Below are 25583 nucleotides of genomic sequence, written 5' to 3'. Positions count from 1 at the left end.
TATCACTATCTAAATACAAAATAATAAGGAAATTTGTCTTGGGAAAAGATGTCTGAAACGAAATTCAGTATTGAAAAGCTTAGGGGAAGCGAAAACTTTGAAGACTAGAAATTTTCCGTTGAAGCTTATTTCCAAATGAAAGGAATTTGGAAGGCTGTTTCTGATGGTAATGAGACAGAGAAGGATGCAACGAAGCTCTTACACGCAAAATCGGAGCTTATATTGCTTGTTGAGAGATCCATTTATCCTCATATAAGACATTGCAAAAGCGCTAAGGAGATTTGGGATTCTCTTCAGAAAATTTTTCAAGAATATTTCAATTTTAAGATGAAGAAGATTCTAGCAGATGCAGGCGTTCAACATCAAAGAACGGTTCTATATTCTCCAAAACAAAACAGGTTGGCAGAAAGAATGAATAAAACCATAATAGAAAAGGCGATTCGCATCGAGTCTGGTTTACACAAACGTTTTTGGGCTGGAGCTGCAAATACGGCAGTTTATTTTACGAACAGAACACCTTGCAAAGGTACAACAAAAAAACATCTGAAGAAATCTGGAGTGGAAGAAGAGTGAGTGAGTCTTAAAGTTTTCGGCTGTAAAGCAGTTATTCACATTCCAAAAGAAAAGCGGAAGAAACTCGATACTAAAGGAAAAGAGGAAATTTTGATCGGATACTGCAAGAAAAATAAAGTCACAATAAGTAAAGACGCAGTTTTCCATGAGCAAATCTAAAAGAAGGTGAGACAAACGATACATCTTATTGTGATATTTTTACAGGATATGTTTCAGTGAGAAAAGAAGACGAAATTCCATCAGTAAATGCAAGCAATGAAGTACCAATCGAAATAAGTGACCAAAAGGCAAGTGAAAACAGTTTCTTGGATGCTCAAGATGATTTCATTGTTGAAGAATCTTCAGAACTAATCATATCTGAGAAAGGAATAAGACAATCTACCAGAATAAGAAATCCACCTGAAAGATACGGTTATCTATCGTAAGTGGCCAGCAACAATGATGAAGATCCAAAGACAGTCGCTGAGGCAATGAAGAGCGAACATAATTATGTCTGATTGGAAAAAAGCGATGAACGGGAAAATAGTGTCTTTATTTTTATTTTTTTCCGTCCTAAGGTACACGTCCATAAGGGTACTTTTAAGTTTGGATATCGATTAAATCTATATTGTGACTGCTGTCCTGCAAAGTGAACTTAACGAAGAAATTTACATGATTATCCCTGAAGGTTTTGATAATGTTCAAAATAAAGAATGTAAACTCAAGAAATCACCGTACGGTCTCAAACAAGCTAGCAGAGTTTGGAATAAGAAATTGTATGAAACTTTAAAGATGATTGGACTTAAACAATCAAAAACCGATCCGTGTATTTATTACAAGACAATTAGCACAGATAAAACTTTCGTCGCTATTTACGTAGACGACATACTGATTTTTACAAATAACAAATATGAAAAAAGAATTATCAAAGAAAATTTGGCTAAGTCATTCGATATGAAAGATTTTGGAGAAGCCCTTAGATATTAACCAAAAGCTTATAAAAGAAACCCTAAGTGCCTCCAGATTGTTGTTTAAGTTTTGAACAAAAGCTCAATTTTGCCTTAAAATCTCACATCTTTTGCTCCACTTATTTTTATCAGATTTCACTAGAAGTGAGGCCTGATTGTTTGGTAAAACCTTTCGAAAACTAAATAATATTACTAGTTATTATTCTAGGTACTTATTGGAAATTATTATTTATTTGAATAAATTTTTAATCGCGCGCCCATCGGCCATATTTAATTTAAATTTTCTAAATTCTAATGAAGAAGAAAAGGCGCCCATCGGCCATATTTAATTTTCTTAATTCAAACGTAGAAGAAAATTAAATAAATATTCATTCTTTTCGAGTAACAACTAAAAGAGACACTTACTCGTATCACTTCTTTTAGTTACTTCGTTTGTTCGGTTTTGAATATAAGAAAAAAAATTAATTTTGAACTCTTAATAAATACATCCGATTATTATATTATTGATTTCATTCTGAGTTGTTATAGAAAAAGATTATTTGTGTTGTGTCATCAAGAGAATGGAACGCACTCGAAATACTTGGAAGTGACCTTTATTTGGTAATATTGGTGAATTAAAAGACAACATATTGCCAACCTTCGAAGAGGTGATGCAGTTTTATGAGTGGACACGACATAAAATTAAATATGCTACATGGGTATTACACACGGACATCTCTTTAAAAATGTTTGGTTTAATTTCTTTGGACCTTGAAACGTATAGAAATGTCTTAATTTTCAATTCGAAAAATCGGACCGATTACAATAACTTTTAATGGGAAGTTAACAGTGATATTGATTATTCAAATGGTTTCTAAAAATCTTTTTACTGTAAGAACATATTTTTTTTGTTTGTGTTCATTTACATGAGCTTCTGTGTTTACAACTCAACGTTTTTCAGAAAATATACAACTTTCAAGAAATTTGCTTAAAGTGACCCAAACCCCTCTAAACGTGAGTTGCTTCCCCGAAAAATTAGTGCACTTTTTAGGAAGTGCTATGAATATAAATAACTAAATCTTAGCCTTTTTAGTATAATTCTTCTGAGCTATTGATATTTCACACAGTAATGAATTTTTAAATGGAAACAAATGTACAAAATATTAATTACAAAATTGTTAAGAATGATAACGCTCAAAAGCTTTCTGTATGCAGGAAAATCAATTTTTACTCGTAATCGTTATTTCATTAATTTAATCAAAACTTTGACATGTGCTGTTTAATTAAATGCACGTGGCTGTTACAACTTTTGTATACAATAAACCATTTTTGATTTTATTGTTTTTTTTTTTTTTTATTTATATTTTACACTGAAATATTATTTGGTTGTTAATCCGTGAACTACATTTTAATGTTTACTCAAAAAATTCAATTTTGAAGACAGTTTTTATTTTTGTTCTGTTTGTTGAACATTGAATTTTAAATGATGCTTTGACAGACATTTTATTTTAAACAGCATTTATTTATAGTTCGTTGTATTTTAAAAGATCTGTCGACACAGTTTTGATCAATTATATGTAGTTTTGTGTTTTTTTTGTTTTTGTTTGACTGCATTCTTTCAAGATATTTTTTGTTTTTAAAAATAAAATTAAATACAGAGAATGCACAACTTTTAAATCTACAATGGAAACAAATCATTTGTAATTCTTCTAAAATATGAATATAATTTAGGTTATTTTTGAAAAGAAAGTCATTTTCAATCATGCATGGTCTTCAAAGTACCTACGTTAGAAAGATATTTGAAACATATGGATCTATTTAGTCTAAAGATTTGTTTGCTTTGTATTAAAGATGTCAAGTTCACTATCTGTCATGCGTTAATAGTTCTCTCAGGGCATGATGATTTTGCCCTTAATTAATACCTCATAAATAATACCAACACAATTTGTATATTTAAAGTTCTGATTGCCTTGACGTTTAATAAACAGCCATCATAAAGTTATATAACTAAGTCACACCTTTTGCACTGACAGACGCCTACCGTAGCACTATAAACGGACCATCATAAGAGACAATTTCCGGTGTGGTCAAAAGACGCACGTTTCCAGAGAGGAAATTGTGTTTTTATAACATTATATTTCATTAATCACGAAATCGTGTTGAAATATTAATTTGTATCTCTCGCACCTATATAAAGTTTATCCATGGATAAATAATACAATTAAGCCTCAAAGCAATCATGAACTTTTTTCCAGTTTTATGTTGAAAGCGGTCTAAAAAATTCCTAACTTGGCCCAAAAAGTAAATGCGTGATTGTTGGTTATTATTTATGCATAAACATGTGTAATATCCTAAGTTACCATAAAAGTTCTTTAAAAGGAAAACTCCTAAATCGATTTTCAAACTTATACAGAACTTCCGACATCGATATCGATTAAACAATAATAACGTAATCGTGTCTTTTCGAAAGCGCACAAATTGAAATTAAATTTACCATCAAAGTGTTCTTTTCATCGGGCCATCTTCACTTCTTTGAGGGTTGTCGACGGCGTTGATGAATAAAATATTTCGTGGTCGATTGTTGGAGGAGAAAGCGTCTATCTGTATCCTTGATGCTTACGCACATAAAAGTCAATGGAACATTCAAGCACAATCAATTAATTATACCTTTCGTGTAGAACGCACAAAACCGTAAAATGTTCAATTAAAGCGTGAAATGTAAATTTTAACGAGTACTATAGGCACCTATCTGGCTTTGCTCAAGCTCATTATCATTCGCAGATTTTATTTGTTTTTATTTAATAATAATAATAGTTAAAAATAAATATAAAATTTTTGCATCCCAAAGTCAAAGTCAGGGCCGTAACTTTATTTGAATATGTTAAAGTTTTATTTTAGGCTACATTTTAATTTTTATTTTTATTTTTATTACGTACTATTTCGATGAACGGACATACACGATCGAAAATAGTGGCAAAACTTATTAAGGGGTTGTTTTTCTTTCTTTTGGTTTTATGTATTTTTTGTTCATCATTTTTCATTTTTGATGATGCATTTATTTTGTCAGAGAGTGGCAATCAAATTTTCATACATGCAATGAATATTTATAATAAAAATTCAGTCTTTATGGTCAAGGCGATAAAATAATTAAATTTCATGAAAATAAACAGCTCTAACGAGATTGTTATACTACGTTACGTATGCATTTTTATGTACACAGTGCATATGTACGAGTATGTTGTAAATGTAAATATTTGGATTGGCTTGGTCTTCAAAAACATTTGGCGAACACCATATAGATGGTATTTTGTGAAAAAAGTTGATAAATATCAAATGGTAATGAGTGACTTGTGTTTTAAGAGACAATTTCTGTAATAAAACGTATGTTTTAATTAGAATTTTAACAAATAATTAATTGTATTAAGGATGACAAATGTTTTTATTCTATAAAGGTTTTATTTGATATTCAATTTTTATTGTGTTTTTAATCGAGCTGAAGGTCATAAACTCATTAGAATTAGTATCAACAACGGTAAATTAATTAGGTTATGAGTTCTTAAACGCCAAACGACTAATTTTATTTATGTATAGGCTAAGTCCTTAAATGCTTCAGCTTTTTCGTGGAACATAACTGAACAAAAATAAGAGGACTCATTTGGACTTCATATCTTGAATGTCGTAAGTGATTCTGATAAAAATGTCGAATTTACATTTGTGGGGCAGCAGGGTTCTTCAGTTATGGACTTCTGTCTAGCAAGAGGCAAATGGATGTCAATTATTCATGACCTTGAGGTTTTAAGTGTGCCTTTTTCTGATCACATGCTCATCGCAGTGTGTTTCAACCTTCATGTCATACCACGGGATTCGTCAAGGAAACTTAATCTACCCCATAAACTGATTTGGAAGGAAAATAGGGCATCAGAGTATCGGCAGAACTTACATTAAAATCTTTATGAGGGATCGAAGCTTTGTGTAGGGGATATTGAGCACTTAATTCAAATTTCATATCCGGTTTGTAGACAATCACATACTGCAAGAGTGAAAACGAAGAAGAAGTGGTATGATACGGAGTGTGAAAAGGCTAGAAAGAAATCATTTGGGTAGCTAAGGATATTCCGAAAATGTAATTATCCAGTTCTGAAAAAGCAATACATTGAAGCAAACAATTTCTACAAGAAAATCTGCAAAAAAAAAATTAGGTACTATGAAACTACTGCCCTAAAATTGGTATGCTGCAGAGACGCAAAAGAATGTTGGAAGGTGAAAGTCTCCAAATCAGCAATAACCTTTCGATACCCTTACTGCGAGAGCACTTCAGAAGCTTTTAAATCCAGTTTTGGTTGCTCTAGCCTTTTTATATGCAAAACCGTTTACATTTGACGGTATTCTGAATGCGCCTTTTACGGATGAGGAGGCACGTCTAACAATAAATAAACTTAAAGATAGAAAAGCACCGGAATCACGGTAGAGTTTTTATATATACCACAGTAGTTTAAGGAGTCAATTTTGTTCCCTATTCACAAAAATTCCAGATCCAAAAAATTACGGCGGAATATCCTTTCTCAATGGCGTATACAAAATCTTTGTGTTAGTTTTGAACAATTGACTATGTGATTGCATGAATCTTAACTCGAAACTTAAGGAATTTCAGGCAGGTTTTCGAAGTGGTTATTCCACGAGTGATAACATCTTTATCTTAAGAAGCATTGCTGGAACTTTTCTAGAACAAAAAAAGAAGTTATACGTATTTTTCGTTGACTTTAAGGCAACCTTCGAAACAATCGATAGAAGAGCGTTGTTTTACAAACTACATAATACCGGAATGACATCAAAGTTTGGCAGAGTCTTGGAAAACCTTTATGATGGAAATCAAGCTACAGTATGGAACTGCGATGAAATGTCGGAATGGTTTGAAACCTTAATGGGATTAAAGCAAGGATGCCCCCTAAGCCCAAATCCTTTTGCTTTGTTTATCGACGATCTTATTGACAGTTCACCTGGTGGGATAGGGTTTGCGGGAATGGCGATCAAAGCTTTCTTATTTGCTGATGATGTTTTGCTTTTTTCATATTCACCTGCAAACATTGCAATTAATGATCAATCGGCTTAGTGAATACACCAGGTTGTGGAATTTGACGGTCAATTTAAACAAATCCAAAGTGATGGTCTTTAAAAAGGGGTCGTCAGAATGTCCAGGAATGAGCAGTGTAAGTACTACAGTGAACTGATCGAAATTGTGAGAGCCTACAAATATCTTGTTGTTATTATAACCAACAATCTAAACATGGGAAATCATTTAAAAGATAAACTTATAAAAGATTAAATTGCTATTAGCGCGAATTGGAAGAAATGCTTCGGAAACAACTTAATTTCACACCGTGTTAAATACAAGGTTTTCAGCGCAGTTGCGGAATCTGTAATGATGTATGTATGTATGTATGATGTTTGAAACGGTTGAGAAGTTTTTTGAGATTTTATATAAAAAGATGTTTCCAGATACCGATCAACACACCGAAGATTTCCAATAGTAATAGCATTGTATACGATCCAGAAGAAGGGACTTTGGTATGAGAAACTAATGGAGCTTGCAGACTATTGTGATTTTAACCTGAATTTAAGCCATCAGATAAATGACAAAAAAGTAGTAAAAGATGCCCTCTATGACTTAGTATGTAAAGTGATGAAAAATATAGGCTTGACTGTATCAATATGCCAGTGAAAAACTTGAAAGTTATGAGAGGGATACCAGCCTCGGATAATGAACCCCCTCTTATGGTAATCAGACCCGGAACGACAACGGTCATTGCCAAAGTGTGGGAGGAAGAATGCATACCCACTGACTGGTCGATAAGCTCCATATGCCCAATCTACAAAAAAGGCAACCCGATGCTATGCAAAACTACAGTGGCATATTCCTGCTTAATGTTGCGTATAAAATCTTATCCAACGTACTATGTGAGCGTCTTAAACCTTTCTGCAACACAAATATCGGCACTTACCAGTGTGGCTTAAGGCCAGGCAAAACGACGATAGACCAAATATTCACACCGAGGCAGGCACCGAGGAAAAGACCAACGAATTTCAAGTCGAATCCTATCATCTTTTCATCGACTTTAAACCTGCTTATGATAGCATCCACCGTCATCCGATAGCACTTTCTAAATTCGGGATCCCGAACAAACTGATCCAGCTGTGCCGCATGACGCTAAACAATACGCAGTGCAGTGTGTAAATGGGTAACAGCTCATCCGAGTTATTCCAAACTTGCCAGGGCTTAGACAAGGAGATGCGTTGTCATGTGACTTCTTCAACATAGTCCACGGAGGGCACTATTTTCAACAAATCCACCCAGCTCCTAGGCTATGCTGACGACATAGACATAATCGGTCGATCCAAGAGAGCTGTGCTTGTGGCCTTCACAGAGATTGAAGAACAGGCCTTGAAGTGAATGAGGACAAAACAAAGTACATGTTATCAACAAACAAAGCAACATCTGTCCACCGCCTGAGACAAAACGTCACTGTTGGTAGCAGCAATTTCGAGGTAGTAAGAAATTCACCTACCTTGGAACAAACATCAATCCCACGAACGACACTCTTGTGGAGATCCGAAGAAGAATTACCCTAGTGAACCGCTGCTGCTTCGGTTTGGCCAAACAACTGGACTCAAAACTTCTAACGCAAAAGACAAAGTGTCTGCTATACAAAACTCTGACCTTACCAGTGTTACTCTATGGAGCCGAGTGCTGGACGATAAGTAAAAAAGGGGAAATGATACTGGGCACTTTCGAAAGAAAAATTCTTCGACGGATTTTTGGTCCCGTATGCGAGATGGCGAATGGAGAAGAAGATACAACCGAGAACTGTATGAGCTGTACCAAGATGTGGATGTAGTCCAGAAGGCCAAGAAAAGACAATCACAATGGCGAATGGACGACAACGCTCAAGCCAAGAAAGTCTTCTCAGCCCAGCCCCCAGGTTCAAGACGCTAAGGAAGACCGAACATACGGTACAAGGACCAAGTGAATGCGGATCCCAGAGAGCTTGGTGTCGGTGACTAGAGAGTGCATCGTTCACGATGGAAGACTGCAGTATCTCAGGCTGAGACCTTTAATGGATTGTGAGCCGGATAAGTAAGTAAGGTATTAAAATTAATTGAAATAAAACGCTTTATTGATTTAAAAAAAAAAAACATCCTTCAAAAATAAATGGATTTTTGAGAAATCAAACGGTATTTAAATTATTGAAAACAATTTATTTTGTGAAAATATTTTTAAGTTGTAAACTATAGGTACAATTTTAGACAAACTCCTTGGATAATAGAGCAATTTCGTGTGATCCAATAGTTCATTTTTTTCACAAAATACAAAAACCTACACTAACAAAAAAACTTAAAAGAAAGGGTTTGCGACTCAAGTATTATGAGGAAACATAGAAAGCTTTGAAGTTTTAGAAAATTCAACAGACGGGTACGGATGGGAAGAGTGTGCGTCAGTTACATTTCAGCAACTTTTTGTATTTAAAATAAATCCCAATCACAATGTTTGTTACAAAATCTAAAGTCAAGGGATTAAATTGATTTAAATTAATGATTATTTCGAAAAAAAAACAGCTTAAGCTTTATTGTTGGTTACATACTCTTATGAAGTTCCTTAAATGACAATAATTAAACTTATTAAAAAAAATATATAATTTCCGGTGCAGTTTTGTAAGTGAACTTCTAAGGATTCAGGTACATGCATCCAATTTTCTCACAAAAAAAATGTTTAAAAGTATTGATGTATATTTCGCAAATGAAAATGGTTTTTAAAATGTAATGCAAGAACTCCAATTAGTAAACAGTGTTAAAGTAAATGACAGAAATACCATCTTTTTTATTCTTATCGATATTTCTGGTATGAGACCATAGTTTAAAGATTTAAAGTGATGTATAAATCTCATACTCTATCAACAAAATATTGGCCACCAAAGAGCGAGCTTCCTAAATGTATTTTTATGCATGTTTTCGTTTCTAAGTACTTAACATATTTTTAAGAACATCATATTTCTATATCCTCGATAACTAGACAAACACCAAGCTTTTACCCACCAAATGGCATTTCACAAATCCTTCAAATATTTACTCTCTTAAAAAGCTTTCAATGAAATTTATATATTTTTGCATATTTCAGAGAGCAAAGCGTTTCAAAAATATGTTCAAATAATGTAAACGAAAATACTGAATATAAGATTTTGATACTCTTTTTCATATATAAATATACAAAATATTTTAATGTGAAATTTTATATCCACTTCTTGAAATCGTTTTGAGATCATTTTGGTGTATGTAAGTTCATAGGTGAAAAAAAAATAAACCCGGAAATCGTAAAACATCCGCATCTTTAAATATAAATCAAAGTGCTTAAGTGCAAACAGATTAGGGCTATAATAATATCTCTGTTCTGTATCTTAATACTCTATCTGCAAACAATGTTAAATTGTTGTCTATAGCCTGCTAAAAACGTGCCACAAACACAAAACTCTTCTTATACTAGCCTATAGGCATATGCATAGGCAAGGCAGGTGGTATAAAAGGTGTCTCCGTCTATATATGTTATCATAAGGTATATAAATCGAAAAATACAACATCAGACACGCACAAAAGATCTTAATATAAATCTTGGAGTCACAATTTAGACACAGAAATAGAAGACAACAGAAACAAAAAACATTCTAAAACAGGCATCTGCGGGAATTCAAAATGTTTATCTTCGGTTAAGTGTCCTGTGTTTTCGAGGCTAGGCGAGGCGAAGCTGCTGTGAGTTTGAAAAGATATCTCAATAGGTATATTCTATGTCACCATAAACGTGCTTCTGTTCGATAAGCAAAAGTCCTCCCTGTTTCATCCGCGACGACGCGTTCCTACCACAACTTCCATAGGCTTTTTCCAAACACGCAGTGGATGGAATTTGTGTTTTTATGGTAAAAATATAAAATTAAATTCCCGCGATGTAGAAGAACGCCTTATTGTTCCTGTTGCGATGGTAAAATGGTAAAATTGAATCTGAGAGTATCTTTTATTGCCCATGAAAATTTATAGGTGCCTTGAGGCGAATTGAGGTGCGACCTGCAATTCAATTGAAATATATATCTTTGTTTATTTTTAGAAACAATTTTGAGGGTTATAAGCTTTTAATGTGTCACTTTCAATTCGGAACTTAAGATAATAGAAGTATTAGCTAGATGACATTTTGCATGCATATCCCTTACAAAATGCAACGCATCATTTGATATACTCAAAAGCGATTCGTTAAAAAAACACTTAAGAGTTCTTCAACTCCGAGCAGTCTTAAGACTTTAAAAATAGACAAGCAATTTAAAAACATTTAGCTACACACCATTTTGAGTTAAAACTTGATTTTAATGGATTTTTTGTTTTGTTTCAAAGTTGCAGCCATAAAAGCAAAACGCATTCCCACATCAAAATAACTCAATGTGAAAAAGTGCGGAGGAGTTTATGCATTTAAATCTCGTTGGTTTCTCAGAAACGAAAACGAAAAAACGGACGTTTCGAGAGGAGTCAAACAATCAGACGCTATGGAAAGTTAATGGAGAAGATTGATTATAATTACATTTAATTTTCTTGTCGAACAAAACTTGTTCATATGACCGACACGATTCAACTTTTATTTGTTACAAAGTTGAAGCTATTTTATAGATTTGAAGTTGAACAAATGTTTCTTTGTGCAAACATTTTCAATTATTTGTTTCATTTGGTCTGCAAATAGACCAATAAATTGCTATGTGTTATTACATTTTAGATTCCGGAGGAGTGATTGTTGTGAAGGTTAAGGGGGCGGGTAGGGATGGTTTTGAGATGTTTATGGTGCTGAAAAAAAAGTAAAAATATGTATTTGAGGTGAACATTGATTAAAAAAAAGTTTGCGAAGGCCAACGGGGAAATACATTGAGTTTTTGGTGATACATTATGATTAACGATTGAATTAGAAACCCAATAAAAACAAATATATGTATGTACATGAAATTAAATTATGAATTTTTATCTTTTCATTGATATATTAAAAATTGTATTTCTGAAGAAAAGTTCAGCCTAAAAGCTTAGAACTTAATATTTTCTTCCGGAAAAGCAAAATCTACACCAACAAAAAATTAACTCGTCAAAGCAATTTTCTTAGAATACACAATTTTCTTAGCTCAAAATTTCTTGGTTCCATTGACTTCAAATTTTAAAATTAAGGTTTTGAGCCGATTTGCATTAGGCGTTTTTTTTTTAAATACCGTGTGTTGTAATACCGGCTAGAAATGTTGAGGTTATTAGTATTCTCTTGCAGCGTCAGTGCGACAAGATTCAGCGTCATTGCGACGGTTGAAAACTGAAAAAAAAAACGTCAAGAAGTGGGAGACAATTCTATTTCGGACTTTGTTGGCTAGTGCTACGAGGAATACGTGCAAGAATTGGCGCAAGATGTTCAATGTTGATCTTTAAGAGCAGCAATTTAAGGGTAAAAGTGTATTGAAATACTTCGATTTCTGGTTAAATCACTGTTTATATTTTGACAGACATATATATACTGCTTGGACCAGGGACAAAGGAGCCTTTAGTCTGTCGAAAAGACTATTCTATAACAGTCGGCTTGGCTCCAGAGTAAAGGTGATTGGCAACATGGCCCTCATACGGCCGGTGATCGTTTATTACTGTCTTGTGTGGTTCAACGATGTTCAAATGGTAGACATGTGCATTCAAGAGGACACAAGCGTCCATAGGTTTTTTCTTAAAACCAACCTCTGTCTATCAACTCCTACTCTCACCTCCACGTGGTGAACATCGGGTGCCTAGTACCTCAACTGGAGATTGGGTTCCAACCCCAGTGGAAAGTTGTTGGGGGCAGCAAACGAGAGAGGTGGGTAGAGGTGTTTCCACTAAGGCACCTCTCCTTATCCAGACGGCAGCGGAGGAATTCCGTCTACAGTTCCAGTAAGGTTGAACTACTTAGTGAACACCTTATAGGGCTTCTTCGACTTATTCGGAGCCCAGGCCTGTAAGGAGCGGTTTTATCCGGCTCCCCATCCTTGCAGTTATACTTAGGATCTGGCCCTCCAGGTTGGAGGTTGTGCGTCGGGGTGACTTCCTGGCCACGTAAAAGCTTTCAAAGTTGCGAAGCACCAACAAGCCTCGGATACGGACGGATTTACTGTTGACAACCAACGCAAACGAATAAAGGACAACGAACTTCGGATATGCACGTGGAATGTTAGGTCCCTCAACAGACCACGTGCGGCCGAAGAATTAGCGGAGGCCCTAGAACGATATAAAGCAGATATCACCGCCATCCAGGAAATACGATGGGATGGGCCGGGCAAAAAGAGGATGAAAAACTGCGATATTTACTATGGTGACTGCTACCACGAAAACCAACAGCGCTTATTTGGATGCGGATTCGTCATTGGAGCCAGACTTAGGCAAGAAGTCTTGAGCTATAGGTGCATCAATGAGCGCCTCATGACCATACGCATCAAGGCTAAATTCGGCAACATTAGCCTGATATGCGCGCACGCCCCCACAGAAGAGAAAGACGACAACACCAAAGATATGTTCTTCGAGCTCTTAGACAAAACATATGAGCAGTGCCCTAGCTACGATATCAAAATAGTCCTGGGCCAGTACGCGTTTTCCACACCTCAACATCCACAAAGGAACTTGGATTTCTCCAGATCAATCTACCGTCAACCAGATTGACCATATTGCGATCGACGCCAGACACGCTTCCAGCATTATGGATGTACGAACTTTCCGAGGAGCTAACATCGACTCGGACCACTACCTCGTTGTAGCCAGGGTAGCACTTCGGATTTCCAGAGGCAAAACAGGGAGGTGCTGGGGAAAGATACAACGTCGAACGGCTACAATCGCCAGAGATCGCCAAATCCTTTTCCGACCGAGTGACAAGTAACCTTTCTCGAAGTTCTCTGCCGCCAACACAATGTATCGAAAACCAGTGGCAACATTGCCAAGATGCAATCAGAGAAGCCGCCTTTGATGTGCTGGGTTTCAAACAGCCACCAACAAGGAACCCCCAGAAACAACAGGCACGCAAAGCGGCGCTGCATAAAAGGACGAGAAGAGGCGAGAGGAACGCCGACTTTTCAGAAGGAAAAAGAGAGGTCATGAGAAGCGTGCGGTAGAAGATGTTGAGAGGTATAAAAGCAGGAATGAGGTTCGAAAGTTTTATGAACAGGTGAAACGAAATTCACAGGTACATAAACCTAGAACCGAAGGCTGCAAAGACGAAAGTGGAAACATCATAGTGGAACCGCAGTCAATGCTGAGGATATGGAAGGACCACTTCTGCAGACTGTATAACGGCGACGAAGAACTGAATCCCGCTGTCAGGCAGGATGACCCATTCGATATAGACGACGAAAGCCAACAATCCCGTCCTCCCGACTTAGACGAAGTAAAGATTGCCATATCTAAGTTGAAGTCTAATTAAGCCGCTGGAGCAGATGGCTTGAATGCCGAGCTCTTTAAAGCAGCTGGAGATAAGTTGGTTAGGAGCATGCCCGATGAATGAAACCTCAGTATTGTTTGCCCGATCCTGAAAGAAGGAGACCCTCTAAACTGCACCAACTATAGAGGAATAAGTCTACTTAACATCGCCTATAAAATCTTCTCTGCCATAATATGTGAACGTCTAAAGCCCATCGTCAACAACCTGATAGGTCCTTATCAGTGTGGTTTTAGACCAGGAAAGTCCACAGTTGATCAAATATTCACATTACGGCAGATCCTGGAAAAAACTCAAGAGCACCAAATCGACACCCACCATCTTTTCATCGATTTCAAGGCCGCATATGACAGCATCTACAGGGACGAGCTGTATAGAGCCATGTCTAGTTTTGGCATCCCTGCCAAACTCGTCCGTTTGTGCAGGATGACCATGGAGAATTCACGCTGCTCCATAAAGGTTGGAAACAACTTAACAGAACCTTTTGATGTCAAAAAAGGTTTTAGACAAGATGATGCGCTGTCATGCGATTTTTTTAACATCGTGCTTGAAAGAATAGTGCAGAGCTCACACGTCAACACTAGAGGCACTATCTTTCAAAAGTCTGTCCAATTACTGGCATATGCTGATGACATTGACATAATCGGAAGAACTCATTGTGATGTCAATGGGGCTTTTGTGAGTATGGAGGCAGAGGCGGCAAAAATGGGTTTAACGGTTAATGAGGGCAAAACAAAGTACATGCTGTCGTCTAGAAAGGACATACAACACCGACGTTTTGGTCAAAACGTCACAATCGACAGACGTACCTTTGAGGTAGTCAAGGACTTCGTCTACCTAGGTACCGCTGTAAACGCAGAAAACAACACCAGCGCTGAGATCAAACGCAGAATAACTCTTGCTAACCGCTGTTTCTTTGGACTAAGAAAGCAATTGAGTAGTAATGTCCTCTCTCGAGGGACCAAAGTGTTGCTATATAAGACCCTTATCATCCCCGTCCTGCTATACGGTGCAGAAGCATGGACCATGACAAAAGCGGATGAAAGCACCTTGGGTCGCTTCGAGAGAAAAGTTCTTCGTGTGATCTACGGTCCCGTATGCATCGAAGGGGAGTGGAGGAGAAGATGGAACGACGAACTGTACGGGCTGTACAGCGACGTAGACTTAGCAAGAAGAGTTAAAGTCCAACGACTAAGATGGCTGGGTCACGTAGAGCGCATGGAAACCAATGCTCCGGCCCGGAAAGTCTTCGAATCCGCACCCACAGGACAGCGCAGTAGAGGAAGATCGCGGATCAGGTGGCGCGCACAAGTGGAAGGTGACCTCACCCAACTTGGAGCGCGAAACTGGAGACATCTAGCTAGGGACCGAGGTAGATGGAGAAGTTTGTTGGGTGAGGCCCTAGTTCACACAGGACTGTAGCGCCACCTTAAGTAAGTAAGTAAGTAAGTGTGGTTCAACGTTACCACTTTTTAGATGGAGAAGTTTCAGGTGTTCGAAAGAAAGTTTTTACGATGCTGCAGCGGCTTGTGTTTAGTTAAGTTTAGTTTAGTATTATTCAAACGAGGGCCTATAAAAATGGGCTCGTATCAACAGAATTGACAATTTCGTGACAAATTGAGAGAGCTATGTATGTTTTCGACCAACAACTTAATTTTCAGGGAGTTCTAGATATCCGAACGACGAATATTTTGAAAGCGCACGAGAGATAATCTTTATTCCACAGAGGCTGAAACAGGGTAGATTGGAAGTTCTACTAATCTAGAAAGTCAGACGAATTGTGAATAGACGACTCATTTCAAATCGAGATATTATTTCAGAAGACTTCAATTAAATTGTAAATTATTAAATGTCACATGATACAAAAAAAATATATTTTTAACTTTTGTTACGAACAAAAAACAGTATTATTTTGCAAAGTAGAATAAGGTTTTAATATCTGGTAAAAATACGGTTAACGATTTTTTATAAATCATAAAAACTGAAAAAAAAATTGTCACCTCCAAAATTTTACGACTAAAATATGTTTTCATCTCCAAAACAATTTTGTTTACGAAGAATAATGTTTTTGACATCTGGAAAAATGTTGAGAAAAATCGAATTGACAGTTTTCTTACAAAAAATAAAAACCTAAAAAAAATTAATAAAAGTTGGTAAAAATTGATTTTCGACTCAAATATCTTTTCAAAACAGTAAGACATTGGCTTTAATTTACTTTTTTCTTTCAAAAAATATTGTTGTCAACATTCAGTAAAATTTTAAAAGAAAATCGAATTGACAGTTTTTTTACAAAAAAATAAAAACCGAAAAAAATTTACAAAAGTTGGTAAAAAATGATTTTCGATTTTAATATCTTTTCAAAAATTGTAGATATTGGCTTCAAACTAATTTTATATTTTAAAAAGTATTGTTTTTAACATTCGATAAAATTTTGAAAAAAATCAAATTGACAGTTTTTCTTACAAAAAATAAAACTCTAAAAAAAACAATACTTAAACTTGGTAAAAATTTACTTTCGACTTCGACTTCAAACTTTTTTTTATTTCACAGGAAATATTGTTTTCAATATTCAGTAATTTTTACATAAAAATCCAACAGTCCGTTTTTCATAAAAAATAAAATCTACAAAAAATAGTACTCAAATTTGGTAAAAATTTATACGAGTACATATAGACAAACTTTTAAGCGAGACAAATCGACAGACGGGATGGGAAGTTATCAGTGTGGGTCACATCCCAGTCTCTTTTTAATTTTGAGATCATTCAAGGAACAATTTTAGAATATGTTTATGTTTTTACTTGCGATACTATGTATATTGCAAGTTTTGCATTCGTGAAAAATTTCGAACTCAAGATTTTGATCAAACATTATATTACGATGGTAGAGAAGTCGAAAAAAGTGGGTCCCGCGATTCCTTCCCATCGGATTTGTGAATCACAGGTTTTTCGACCAATCAAATGGCATTTATATCTTTGAAAACAAACTTATTTCACAGGTATATTTTTAAATGTTATATAGCTACTTTTTAAAACAGACTCTTGCAGGAGCAAGTTCATGCGTTATTTTAATCGTGCATTTTATTTAATTTTGATTCTTGATCCAAAAAGAAGTACGAATAGTTTTTCCCAAGATATTGATTTTATTGTTCTGCAGTAAAACAAGTACGCAGGTAATAATCTCCAAAATTATCAATGTTCGTATTATTAATTAATGATTAATGATTAATTTTGTGCTTTCAGAAACAAAACTTGGAAGAAAAAACTAGACGTAAGCTATTTTGGAATATTATAAAAATAATGAAAAAGAAAAATTCAATTGTTTCTGTTTTGAAAATAGGAATCACAATTGCTTTGTCTTATTTTGAAAAAGTTATCACTCTTGAAGACTCATCTTTTAGCAATCATTTAAACAGTATTATAACAAATAATATTATTAAGTCTTCAGTAACTAATTGAATTAATTGCATAGACCTTCCTAATTTTGATTCTCGCGATGATGTGGTTTCATTAATTAGTTATTTAAAGTTTGAGTTCCTGTAAGCAATTCGTTATCTAATGCTTTATATATAAGTTCTAGTGTACCGCAAGGATCTGTCCTTGGCCCTATCTTATATGTTATTTTCACTTATGATTTCCCATCCTTAACCAACTGTAAAAAAAGCAATGTTTCCTGATAATACCTATTTTTTTCCTTCAGATTCAGTTGATTTCTTCAAAGAAACTAATATACTTGCATTAAATGAAGAACAACGCTACTGCAATGCTTGGACAATTCAAACTAATGTTTAAATGTTTTTTTACCATCATGCTATTGGTACAAATAATTAAAATAAAGCCTTGTTATTGATGTCGAATCTTCCGAAACATTTTTCGACCGAAGAACAGAGCCAAATTTTAAATATTTAACTTATATCGTTAAGACTTCCAAGGCTCTGTTTAAAATATAACATAACATGCAATTCTTCCTGGTTAGTTAATAAATAATACAAAATAGTACATACATAAATATGTATTTCTGTTTGTTTTTGACTTTGTATTTATTTAATAATTTATATATTTAAATTGGTTTTATTATTTTTTCAATGATTAAATTCCTAATTTACAAAAACATAAAAGCATGGCATTTTGCCGTCTGCCTAGTGTGTTGTCAACTAGGCAGACGGCAAAATGCCATGCTTTTATGTTTTTGTAAATTAGGAATTTAATCATTGAAAAAATAATAAAACCAATCTAAATCTAATCTAAATCTATATTTAAATTGTTTTAATGATTTGAAACATTTGTTTAATCACTGGTTTTGCGGTTTGAAAAGTATAGGGCAAGAATTCGACAACTATCAAACTAAGTTGTTAAAGTCAGCTTAAAGTCTGATAATTGTGAAAATGGATCGATTAACTATCGCACAACGTATACAAATTGTTAAAACCAACTATAAAAATGGTGAGGTTCTTTGAATTGTCAAGTTTTTGAAGAGAGCCCATTACATCCAAAATAAATCATTGTTTAGTGCGCTCTTTGTTCCGCAGGGGGTGTGATTCGACCTTACTTCTTTGTAAACGACGAAGGAACGACTGTCACCGTAAATTCGTCAATTTTTGTTTGCCTGCTATTAAAGAATACGGCTTGGAGAAGATGCGGTTTGAACAAGACGGTGCCACACAACTCGAGCAAATACGACTCTATTGCAAGAAACATTTCCATGCTGCATAATTTCTCGTCGTGGCGATATCAGCTTATTTGTGGGGCAACGCGAAACACGGTGTTTCTGCAGATAAACCTTTAACTCGTGAGCCCAATATGTGTGTCAGAAAGTGGTCGAAAATTACCTCAAAAGAATTGATGCTTGCAACAATGCACCTGATGTAGTGTCTTACACATAATTTCAACGTTTAATTTTTATAATAAAGAAGATTTCTTCTAGTTTTCATAATTTCGTTCAGTCTGTTTTTGAATACTGTTTTAAACTTAAAAGTGGAATTAACATAAAAGTTGACATTAAAATAACTTTAAAAGTATTGAACTTGTATAAACATTTATATAGATGTTTATAAACTAAAAATACATCCAACATTTATAAATTCATATTAGTGAACCAAAGGAGCAGAATATTTTTTGCAATTGTTTATATATTGGATTATTTTTGCTCATTTTTAAAAGTAAATAAATTCGACTTCAACGAACCAAACATCCAAACAAAACAAAAATGCCTATCAAATATTTGAACATAAACCAAAACCATTATTTCAATAAATGTATCCATAAGGAAAAGAGAAATTAAACAATTTCATAAAATGGTGAATATGTTTACATTAAAGCTGAAACTAATGTCTGCATTATCGGGCATTTAAGAAATAAATAATTAAATTCTTAAATTGTATTCCAAAACAACACAAAACAAACCGGCAAGTTGCAACATTCAAAAAATACGTTTGCATATATTTATTAAAAATATACATAAATATATAATATTGTATGTTCTTACACCGGATGTTTTTCTCCATGTTTCTAAATTGATTTTTAAACATGATGGTGTTGTTTTGAGATGATAGGCACCTAACCTATACATCACATTCTTCAACTTCATTAATAATAAAAAAGACTTTGATTTATCTTTAAAGATCATAAATAAAAGTACAAAATATGAAAACAAAAATCAGGAACAATAAATGAAACAAATAGCCTTCACTTTAAAATGAAACTTAAAATAATTTAACATCTATTTTGTTCAAAATAAATTAAATTTTCTTTAGTTTATTTTCAGGTCAAACATGCAGAAAATTGCTTGCCAGAGCAACAACAACAAAAAAAAAGCAAAAAATTATGTTTTCAGTTTGATTACATAAATGAAAAACAAAATATAAACAAATATACATAAACAAAATTATAATGATATTTCTTAAGAAATATCTAAATACATAATGTATCTGCTCTTTTGTTGCTACGAGTATATATGTACATTGTACATACATAATATTGTTCTGTCGAAAATGTATTTATTTAATTTAGTTTTGTGTTGCTCTGCTCCTAAATACCGCGCTGTTGAGCTTATTGGTGCGGCAATCTCGAGGCAGAAATGAAAAATTAAAACACATTTAAAAATAAATCTTTAAGACATTTAGTTTGAAGGCATAGTACGACGCGACGCACGGCGGCGCGCGGTGAAAGAGCGCAGTGGCGATCCCTCTGCCATATCCGCCATGATCAAGACGATAAATTAAAATTCGACAAACATGAATATTAAAAAACCCATAAAAATGAATTAAAAACTAAACTCACCTCAGTGATTTTCATTGTACGTTTCACAACTTTACGGGCCACCTGAGTGGTTTCCTCGTAAACGTCACCATTCTCATCAACAATCTCCTGAACGGAACTGTCCGGTTGGAGTTCTTCCGTTTCCTCCTTGAGCAATTCCTCCTTGACCTGCTTCGGGGGCTCCTCCTCGGTAATATCCTCTTTGGCAGGAGCACCCTCGTCGGTTAGGTCCTCGGTGGACATTTTCTCAACGGAATTATCTCCAAAAACATCAGTATCGGCCATATTGGTGGAGATTTTTCAAAAATCCAACTCCCAAACGATTCGTTATCGCACAAAGTTAAATTTAAAAAAATTCAAAAACTGATAAAACACTTTCGAGTGAGAGAAGATATTTTTTTAAGTTGAATTTTTAGGTTATGCAAACAATTTTTTAGAGGTTATTTGTGTACTCCTTCCCGCTTACACTTAAAAATCTCACTTTCAATATCACTCTGCGTGTGGTTCACACTTTCTGAATGAATTTTGAATTTCTGTAAAACAGAACAAAACTTCTCGAAAAGAAAACGTATTTTTCTGTATTCTGGCACCAGGCACACTTTGGCAGTTAAAAAACTGAATTAAATAAAACACAATTTATTTTCCAAAGACTAAAAAACGATGAAAATTTGTATTTTTTCTTGGGCAAAAAATTATTATTAATAAAAAACTGGGAGACGAATATTCAAAAAAAAATAAGTCTCTCAAAAACGCACACACTTTGGGAAGTTTTGAAACTTTTTATACTTCTTTTTATATTTTTTGAAAATGCTTATAATTTCTGAAAATTCTCAACACACAACACGTCGTCGGTCGTCTATGATGATCGTCGGTCGTGGAAATCCAAATTAAAGCATTCACTAAATGGAAAATTCGTTTTTGAAAATTATAAATTAATATTGAAAATTATTATGAGCACAATATTATATGTATTTTAGTCGCGCGACTCGCCGATCTAATTGCACGTAATTTTGCTGCAAAAATGACGACTACTACGGCTTGGATGATTATAACGATGATGGAGAGGATCTTCGTCAGTTCGTCAGCAAGATCACATTGAGCGTTTTGTACGTGTTTTGTTCTGGTGTTTGTATTTTTAAAATTGTTTTTTCTTTTTTTATATTTTTGTTTTTGATTCTAACACATTCACAGAATGTTCCGAAAAAAACACACTGTCTTGCTTTTCAAAATAATGGGCCTATGTTTGTTTGTTGTTGTTTCGTCTTTAGAAAATTGTGCTCTCAGAAACGTATATTTTCGAATCTTTTGGCTGATGGCTATTTCTAAGCAACTGCATACAAATTTCCATGCGAGTGGTGGAATATTTTTGTGGTTGTGTACGTGTGTGTGTTTTTGGAGGGAGGGAGGGTTTGTTTAAACAACTTGTGCGGATGCTCTATGAGATGTGATCTCTAAAAACTATATAGATTCAGCTTGAACTTTTCCGATACTAAATTTTATTTTTCACTTTTCCGATTTTTCTTTGTTTTATTTTCCATTCTTTTTTTCTTTTGTATTCTTTCTGGTTTTCATTGAATGAACATAAATATAGGAACAGTGTGACGGACAAGAATAAATCCATTGTTTAAGAACTAAATTTTTTTTATTTAAATTTCGAAATTCGACGTCAGGAACAATGGGGCCTGAACAATCAAGAAAAATTCTTGTTCTGTTAAAATAAAATTTAACAATAGGTTGGACATTCTTGCTCTTATAAAGCTATTGAAAATTACTAAGAGTTTTAAATTTTTTGAAGGCAGTTGTATTTAAAGTTGAAAACTAGCACCACCACCTTTAAAAATATATAATCTTTCTTTTTTTCTCCGGAATAACTGTTTTCTTGTCCCTCAAACAATACGACACATTTTTAAAGTATTAAATAGTCACGAACTTGAATCTCGCTACATGCTTATTCATACAGGTTTTGATAATATGCTTCTTTAAAAAATATTAAAGGCATCCAAAACCGGTTAAGGCGAAGGTAAAATTTTGTAATTATTGTTCAATTGACAAATCTTCAGTCTAAACCAAAATGGCCTTAGGTGGAGAAACTTTATTGAATGGTTGACCAAGATGTATTGTGAAATTGTCATTATTTCGGTTCCATCTTCATTTCACCATTAAATCTTACCATTTCAAATTTAACATTTTTGCTCTTAACAAGTCTTAATAGAAAAGGTAAAGTATAGTAGGTCAATTTACAAAATTTTTCAGGAAATTAAAATAAATATGAAAATCTCTTGTATTTGAAAATTGAACACACGCTTATAAAATGGAAGCAGTCTTCTTTGGATTTATTATTACAGAGCTTACAGAAATGGTTGAAACTCTCATTGGATGGTCTACCGTTGAGACAAAAGACTTCGCATCTTGCTTAGAAAATTAAAGAACTATCTTTGTAGCTTAAAGATTCATTGAAATAGTTATTGTTACTTAGAATAAATTGTAACTGGCTATATAATATTCGACTTTCTGATTCACTAGCTATTTTTATAAATTAATTCGGAACCGAGTCTTCATTAAGCTATATAATTTAATACATTTTGTCCTTAGCATCAAGAATGTTACTTGTATCAATTTGCATATCTTAGCCAAATGAAGTGGCAATTCGTTGCCATTTGTCATCATTTTGCTCATTTTCAAAGTGCTAGTAAATAACTTTGGCAAGCCAGTTTCTAAGTAGAACGCATAGTTCGGCGTATTAATTGGTTGAAGATTTTTTTGATAAAACTCCTCTGAAATTTTCCAATTTCGTGAACTTCACAACTGAATTAAAACTTTGGTATTTGGTAGACAAATATACAAGGTTGTTAGAGAAAATATTTCTCCATGTTAAGTTTATTAGACTTTGTGATGTTTTGGCTTTAATGTCAAGGTGCTTACTAAAATTCAGTCGTGGGTTGAGGTTCACTCCATCCAAGGTATCTATATTTGTTTGTCACTTTCATGCTTCTTCCGTTGTACTTCCAATTACTTCCAGCTTAAGTCCAATTGGATCGCGGAAAGATCATTATTTTTGATTTATCAGTATTGATTTCTAATCCCCATTTATCGCAGTATGCAGACAGTCGGCTTATCATCAGTTGAAGATTTTCTTTCGATACTGATAGTATGACCATGTCGTCAGCATAAAGTAAAACATTTATCCGGATTCCGGCCGTTCTAATTCCTTCAGGTAAGTGTTAAGTTAACAATGTCATTAATGAATAATCCATTCAGGATAATGCGCTCCATCCCAGACGTTAGCTTCTGTGTTTGTATACATATTCTTGATGACATCCACAAACCTGGTTGAAACACCCATCTGCGAAAGTTTGTATATTAAAGCATTGCGATTCACCAAATCAAACGCTGCTTTGAAGTCAACATAGATTAAACCTTTTTACTTCTTGCCTCAAACGCTTTGACTATCGATGACAGTAAAGATTTGGTCAACAGTGAAATAATTTTTTCGTAAACCCAGCCTGGAAGTATGATAGCATCTTTTTCTCTTCTACCCACTTTTCCAAGCGGTCGACAAGAACTCTGCAAAATACCTTAGCTATGATATTCATTAAAGATGAACCTCTTTAGTTTGAGACGTCATTTAAGGAACCTTTTTTATGTATTGGGAAGGTAACCGATTTTTTTTTACGTAAGAATTTTGTTAAAAAGCGCAACAAGTTGCAGCTTACAACTTTGAAATTAATTCTTAAAAAAAAAACGATATCCCTAAAAACCGATACGATGGCGTGTAAAAGTAGTTAAGGCCTTTTAGGTCGTAGGACCTAAGTATGATAGTAAATGGTTGTAGTAAGTCAATGTAATGTATTAAAAATCAAATATTTCTCAGCCCCAATATTTTAAGAAACAAAAAATATATTAATTTCAAAACAATTTTTTTTTTAATAAAATGACTTTGTTGATGTGTCGTATTGGAGATTTTTCTATAATAAAGAGCCAATAAAAAGAAAAATAATCAAAGATATTAACTTCAAACTTTTTTCACGTATACATAATGTTGTTTTTTAAAAACAATTAATAAACATTAGTTTTTCTATAAATTAAAGTCTTCGTAATATACTACTAGATTGATTTGACGTCTCGAATTTCTTGACACAAAACATTAGTTGCGAAATACATTAACTATATGGAGGTTTCGCATTCGTAAAAAATGTCGAACTCAAGATTTTAATCAAACATGACATTATGATGGTAGATAAGTAAACAAAGTGGTTGCCATTGAGTCAATCGACTTCAAATATGGAAATTAATGTTTTCAACCGATTCACGTTAATTTTTTTAATTTTTTTTTAAATACTAAAAATAACATACAAATTTGTTGGTCAAAACCCAAAAATTCGAATTTTCACTAAATTGGTTTCAGCATAAACAAAATATTTTTGTATCGCCCCAAAAGGTTGTTCTTAGAACAGTTATTTTGATAAATTGTATTGTTTTTATTTTTGATTTTACATAAACATATCTTAAACATTTTTTTTCTCGAAAATGGATCATAATTTTTTGCGTAATTGAAATTTTAAAAGTATTTTAATAAACTCTATATACAAAATTAATTTAAAAAAACCGCTCTAACGATATTCAAATAAAAATTTCGATGAAATAAGGTTTTTTATGAAAAATCTAATGGTGTTTAAATTTTCAAAACAACTTTTTTCGCAGATACATTTCAATAACTTAGAATAAAAGAAGCTGTCACTTTTCATGTTGATATATTCTGACACTTGACAAGTCAATTCTAAGTTACTATAGACAACAGCTTCAACAGAGCATGAAAATTTGTAAAATAAGCTGCAGAAAAGAATCGTAATGCTGGAAATATTGACACCGTTGAAAAATTAAAAGCAGTTGGGCCAAGTAAGTGAAGTTAAATTAAAAAATCGCTCAAGAAAAACTGAGAATATTGCTGCTTAAGCACATAGTGTTAAACGAAGCATAGGTTTGTCAATGTTTGAAATTAGGCATTTAACAAACGACATTACACCATGTTTTGCATAAGGCTTTTAAGGTTTAGTTAACAAAAGAGCTCAAGCCAATTGATCACCAACAACACCATGGTCTTTTCTGATTGGGTGCCCTTAAATGAATCACGCTATCGAGCTGTCCCATAAAAGCCACAAAACAATCCTGATGTTGTAATAAATCTTTCATGATCTTTTCATTTAAGAGTTATCTTAGACAGTTCTCTTTGGGATCATGTGATATATAAGAAGTATACCAATGTTCCATACTTAATTCAAAACCTTAAGGATAAAATTGGTGAAGTAAACTTTTACAATGAAATAT

General features: G+C 33.9%; 1 protein-coding gene across 7 annotated transcripts in view; it reads right to left on the bottom strand.

Moving 5' to 3' along the window:
* The window catches only part of LOC129941912 (tropomodulin), a 233501-nt gene extending 212162 nt beyond the window's left edge, over nucleotides 1-21339 (bottom strand). For 4 of the 7 annotated variants that reach the window (XR_008780943.1, XR_008780942.1, XR_008780944.1 and 1 more), the window contains exon 1: nucleotides 20280-21339. Coding sequence is in view for 2 of the 7 variants with exons in the window: in XM_056050679.1 (XP_055906654.1) it covers nucleotides 20280-20543 (264 nt within the window). In the remaining 5 variants the exon portion in view is untranslated. The remainder of the gene's footprint in view (nucleotides 1-20279) is intronic. The other 3 variants (XR_008780946.1, XR_008780948.1, XM_056050680.1) reach the window with 3 other exon arrangements.
* Between the last annotated feature and the right edge of the window lie 4244 nt (nucleotides 21340-25583).

The sequence above is a fragment of the Eupeodes corollae genome, chromosome 1 (genome assembly GCF_945859685.1).
Source record: "Eupeodes corollae chromosome 1, idEupCoro1.1, whole genome shotgun sequence".
Classification (NCBI taxonomy): Eukaryota; Metazoa; Arthropoda; class Insecta; order Diptera; family Syrphidae; genus Eupeodes; species Eupeodes corollae.
This window is presented reverse-complemented; position numbering and strand designations above follow the sequence as displayed.